The sequence below is a fragment of the Sinocyclocheilus anshuiensis genome, unplaced genomic scaffold (genome assembly GCF_001515605.1).
Source record: "Sinocyclocheilus anshuiensis isolate Anshui unplaced genomic scaffold, SAMN03320099.WGS_v1.1 scaffold1727, whole genome shotgun sequence".
Classification (NCBI taxonomy): Eukaryota; Metazoa; Chordata; class Actinopteri; order Cypriniformes; family Cyprinidae; genus Sinocyclocheilus; species Sinocyclocheilus anshuiensis.
The window spans coordinates 1,348-7,197 of NW_015552659.1; the positions used below are offsets into that span (position 1 = coordinate 1,348).

The 5,850-nt window shown below is 41.1% G+C and overlaps 1 protein-coding gene across 1 annotated transcript; it reads left to right on the forward strand.

The window, feature by feature from the left end:
* Positions 1–505: 505 nt before the first annotated feature.
* On the forward strand, positions 506–5,174 carry LOC107667289 (neuromodulin-like). The gene is made up of 3 exons (XM_016458931.1): positions 506–1,167; positions 2,632–3,157; positions 4,699–5,174. The coding sequence occupies exons 1-3, from the start codon at positions 1,159–1,161 to the stop codon at positions 4,752–4,754; spliced, it is 591 nt and encodes a 196-aa protein (XP_016314417.1). The 5' UTR covers positions 506–1,158; the 3' UTR covers positions 4,755–5,174.
* The last annotated feature ends 676 nt before the right edge of the window (positions 5,175–5,850 follow it).

The following is a 5,850-nucleotide window of genomic DNA, read 5'->3' on the forward strand; positions in this document are numbered from 1 at the left end:
TGTGTGTGTGTGTGAGTGTGTGAGTGTGTGTGTGTGTGTGAGTGTTAGTGAGTGAGTGTGTGTGTGTGAGTGTTAGTGAGTGAGTGTGTGTGTGTGAGTGTTAGTGAGTGAGTGTGTGTGTGTGAGTGTTAGTGAGTGAGTGTGTGTGTGTGAGTGTTAGTGAGTGAGTGTGTGTGTGTGAGTGTTAGTGAGTGTTAGTGAGTGTGTGAGTGTTAGTGAGTGAGTGTGTGTGTGTGTGTGTGAGAGAGTGTGAGTGTGAGTGTTAGTGTGTGTGTGTTTGTGTGTTAGTGAGTGAGTGAGTGAGTGAGTGAGTGTGTGTGTGTATGTGTGTGTGAGAGAGTGTGAGTGTTAATGAGTGAGTGTGTGTGTGTGAGTGTTAGTGAGTGAGTGTGTGTGTGTGTGTGTGTGTGTGTGTGTGTGTGTGAGAGAGTGTGTGTGAGTGAGTGTGCGTGTGTGAGAGTGCGAGTGTGTGTGAGCGTGTGTGTGAGTGTTAGTGAGTGTGAGTGTGAGTGAGTGTGTGTGACACCTGTTGTCCGTCACAGCGTCATCATCAGGTGCAGAGTGAATCTGCTCAAGCTCTTCCTGCAGCGGCGTCAGATGCGTGACTGTACTGCACTGGACGCTTGTTCAGTAAATCACACATGATAAACCCTGAAAACACACGCAGATGAAGACGAATGATGCCTCATCATCTGGACGGGTGAAATATCAGTGGGTCTGACAGCTGGAGATGCATTTATTGACAGATATTGATTGTAGTACAGTTGCATCCACAGGTTATGAGGTTAAATATCAGATCAGATGATGTATAAACCGCTGCTCAAACGACCGGACCACAGCAGAATAAATCCTCATCGTTTTCTGCAGTCCATTTGCAGATTGCATGTATAAATGAAAAAGTGTTTCCGAATGAAATTGCCTTCATCTTGCATTATGTCATTACTTTGGCTTCCGTTCACTAGATTTTAATTTTGCATTTATGATTTAATTTTCATCTGCTTCAAGGTACTTTTAAGTTGGATATATGAATGTGTTTGTCATGCATGATATGTCACTTTGACACATTTTTTTTTCATTTTATGCTTGCTTTTTTTCATTAGACGCATTTCAGTATTAAATTAAAAGGCCCTCGGTGGACAAAAGCCTCCCTGGACGCTGATGGACAAGGTAAATATTGAGTCTTTCTCCCTGATTCTCCGGTCAGACGTCACGCTTTCTTATCCTGACAGGTGCTTTGCTTTTAGCTTTGCCATGTTATGCTGATATTTATCCCTGATATGAACAAGTTTAATTATATTTGATGCTGGTCCAGAGCAGAAGAGACGTCAGACGTGTGTGTGATCCTGAGAGAAGTGAACTCAGCCTGAGCTCCAGCGCTGATGGCTTTAATCACATCTGGATGCATCTCAGCAGAAAACATGGAGTTTGTGCATGATTCAGTGCGTGTCTGTCCATCAAAGATGTGTCGAGATCCATCTGTGATTATAATTACAGCCATATCAAAAATTAATATTCACCTCCTCAGAATCAGGTTTTTAGAGACTAATTAAAGACAGAGACGGAGAGTTTCCCACTTGTGCTCTGGTTATTGAAGATGAGACGCTTGTAATCGTGGGATTGCTGCAGATGAACATCCTTCTGAGCTCTAGATCCAGATTCATTAAATCACTCTCAGTCTGAAAGCTCTAATGCTCATTCAATTAAAGCATGGTAATCGTACGTCCAGATGCCTGATGGGAAGTTACTTTCCTTCGGTTGCTCGCTGGGGGTTTGTAGCATTAGAACCAATGCTCTCGCAAACAAAGCGTAAATATCACCTCTCCTCTCTCTTCTCTGCATTTCACTCATACTAATCGAGCTTTCTGATAAACGTGGCTCTGTATGCTGGGAATATTGTTGGCTCTGATGAATTGCTACTCTATTGTAAGTTGTTTAGAGAGAGATAAATCATCTGCAAAATGCTTGATCAGTTGCTCTGGATCCATGTGTTCAGTTCTTTCTACACAAGCTTAGTTCGAACGGTCAGTTTTCTATGGAAGCCTGTTTCAACTTTTTATCTTACAAGGTGGACTATGTTTTTGACTTTATATCTTGCAATTCTGAGTTTATATGAGCAGTTCTGACTTCTATTCTCAGAATTGCAAGAACAAACTCAGAACTTTGAGATTAGAAAGTTGCAATTACAACAAGCTTCCATAGTTATCTCTATTTCAGCTTAAAGGGATAACTCGCCCAAAAATGAAAATCCTGTTATGATTTACTCACCCTGGTTTGGTGAGTTGCTGGTCTCCATTGAGTTCCATAGTATGGAGAAAAATTATCTATGGAAGTCAATGGGGACCAGAAATTGTTTGGTTCCCCACATTCTTCAAAATATCTTCTTTTGTGCTCAACAGAAGAAATAAACTCATACAGGTTTGGAATAACTTGAGGGTGAGTAAATGTTGACAGAGTTTTCATTTTTGGGTGAACTATCCGTTTTACTAGTATCATGGTGGATTATCAGTTTGAAGAGAATCTTGTTAGTTGAATTATCTGTATAATTAATAAGACATCTGGTTCAAAGTCACAGACGCTTGATATACGTTAGTGTTTGAGGAGTTACTGATGCTCTTGTGTTTCTGGTCTTAGGTTGAGAAGAAAGAAGAGGCCGATCAGGAGATCAAGCAGGATGGAACCAAACCGGAGGAGAACGCCCACAAGGCCGCCACCAAGATCCAGGCCAGCTTCCGCGGACACATCACCCGGAAAAAGATGAAGGACGGAGAGAAAGACGAGGAGAACGACGCCGAGGAGGACGAGTCCGCCGAGGCCGAGGAGGAGAAGAAGGAGCGAGTCTCTCCGTCGGAGGAGAAACCTGCCGAGGTTTCCACAGAAACAGCAGAAGAGAGCAAACCGGCTGAGCAGCCCAACTCGCCAGCCGCAGAAGCCCCGCCCACCGCTGCCACTGACTCCACCCCCTCGGACACGCCCACTAAAGAGGAGGCGCAGGAGCAGCTGCAGGAGGCGGAGAATCCAAAAGAGGCGGAGAACACGGCGGCCAAGAACCCCGCCCACGATGTAAACGCACAGGAGGAGGAGAAGAAGGAGGAAGCCAAACAAGCCGATGTGCCTGACGCCGCCGAGAGCCAGGAGACAGACCAAATTGACAAAAAAGGTGCGTCAGAAAAACACAGACACTCAGTTTGAGCTCTGAGATAGTCAGTGTGAGTGTGGAGAGTTTATCTTGTGGAGTGTACGGCCTTCAACCTTTCAGTCAACACTTTTCTTAGTGTGAAGACCATTTAAAAATCTAAAGAACCTTTTTCCACTATAAAGAACCTTAAAGGTTCTTCATGGAACCATCAGTGCCCGTAAAGAACCTTTCAACAGTTCTTAAAAGAACCATTTTTTTCTTGGTTGGAACAAAATTTTAATAAATTAAAAACCAAGCTTTTAGAGTATGAAAGAACCTTTGAAATTCTTAGCAATTTCAATTACATATGAACCACACCATCATACTGATGAGACATTTATTTGATTTATCATTGTATGAAATTTATAACAACATATAATCTGAGAAGTATTAACCCCCAGTATTACCAGTATTAACCCTATTGGAATTAATGGAATTTAGCGAAATTTCTTTGAATTTATAACTCATGGTTTCTAAAAACTGTGCAAATTTATGAAACCTACATATTTGTTTCTAACAGAACAACATCAGAACAGCTAATATTATTCTGAAAGGTTTTCAGTCAAAATAAACTAATTTTACTCTCTGTATAAACTTTCACTTTCAGATAAAAAAGTGATCAACCATGTTGCAATGGTTCATCAATAGACGTACATATTCATGTTCATCAACAACATTTTCCAAAAGTGTGTGAGATATGGGGAAAATGCCAATTATATAGTTTATAATAGTTTTTTGGCACTAATATATCTTAATAGATAATTTTACAAAAAGTATTTTTGACACCCAATGGTTCTCTATACATCCCCGGGTCAAAATGACCCGAACACAAAACGTTTAACACTGTTAAACATTTTCCAAAAAAAAGTTTCTAATATTTTCTTTCATAGTAAAGGAACTAATTTTAAACAAAATGTCAAACGTTTTGTGTTCGGGTCATTTTGGACCTGGAAGAGATGCATCAAAATTTCCAAAAAATTTTAAGGGAATAAAATGTACGTATCTCTTCTGGGTCAAAACTAGGGCTGTGCAAAAAATTGAATGCGATTTTCATGCGCATCTCGTCAGTAAAGCCGCTTCTGGTGATTAGTAGTAAATCTCCAGCACGTGCTTTCAGATGGAGCGGCATTTACTACACAGAGCCGTAGTTCACTGACAAGCTACAAAAATCGCGTTCAAAATCGGCAATGATTTTGTGTAGCATTCAATGTTTTGCACAGCCCTAGTCAAAACAGACTTAAATGTGTTATGAGGGTGTAATTGAGTTAGCAGCAACGGTACAATAAACGTATATAAAAACTGAAAGAAGTTTGACAGAAAATCCAAGCGGCTGTCCATTTATCTGAAAGTGAGAGTCATGAATCCATTTCCGGTGGAGTGCTGCGGTTTGCCTGAAAGCTCTTCATTGAGATGCATTCATGAGAGCAAGTGTTTCAGTAATGCACATTATCTGGTCCACTCGCGGTCCATCAGCGGTCTGTAAGAGTGTGGGGAACTGAAGCTGTTTCTTGTGGTGTTTGCAGAGGCCATCGAAGACTCCAAACCAGCAGAGGAGGCCGTTTCAGACGAGAACGTTTAACAGATGACCAGTGAAATGTAAAATCCTAAGTAACCGACAGACTGCTCTTGATGATGAAGACGGTCTGTTTTTATGTTTGTCCTCTCTTCTCTGGTGTGGCAATGATTTTCTGAGATGTGGAGGGAGTTTTCCAGTGAGGATCGATCTCTTCATCCATCCGTCTGGAGCTCATCGCATGAGAATCCTTCCTCCAGAGACGAGAACCTTCTCACACGCACCCAACTAATACATGTGGCTTCTTTTAGTGTCCTTGGTGTTGTTATAAGCGTTTAATTGGAGATATTGCTGCACTGATGTTAAAAATTGAGAAAATCCAACAAAAAGAAAACGCGCCAGCCTTTCTGTTCAAGTGAGTTTGAATCTAAGGAGTAAAATCGTGGAAAATGGTTTCATGTCTGTTTTCAAAATAAAGAAATGTGCCAATTACGTTCACGACGTGCATCGTTCTTTCAGCCTGTGGGTTTGTCTGAGCTCATTTATTTCTATCAAATCCAGATTGTTTAATAAACAGGGAAGTAACAGACTCAATAATGCAAACTTCGTCAAATGAGACAATTCAGATTCTCTTAAAAAAAACGACAGCAGTGTCATTATTCAGCTCCACTCAGTTCAGTGTTGATTCAGGTCAGTTCAATAACTAAAGTTCATCAATTGTTAAACGAATTTCCGCTATAAGCAGCTCTAGTTTGTCTGAGGATCTGCTCTCATTTAGATGATGTTCTGATGAGTAATTACACAAGCGCAGGATCATATTTAATGTCAGACGAGTTAGAACAAGTTCAGGGAGTTTAGACACTGTGTGCAGATCTCATGCACTCTTTTAGCAAAACTCTAAACACATTCTCACTCACTAAAACACAATTCTCACTGTGATGAACTTGTCATGCAAAACCCAAACCCAAGAAAGCAAAAGTTAAGCACAGCTGCAACACGGCTATCATCGTTTATACACAATTCACGAGTTCACACTTACATATAATAAACAGAGTAAAGGGTATGTGTATTTGGAGTGCTGTCCGAGGGGAGGTCTCCAAGCTCAGAATTTTGGTCTGAACCCAGAGTACCCCCAAAAAGCAACAGAGCAAATGACAGCTGC

Coding starts and splice junctions, on each gene's coding strand:
- LOC107667289 (XM_016458931.1), top strand. Junction 3,158..4,698: donor AGACCAAATTGACAAAAAAG/GTGCGTCAGAAA, acceptor TGGTGTTTGCAG/AGGCCATCGAAGACTCCAAA.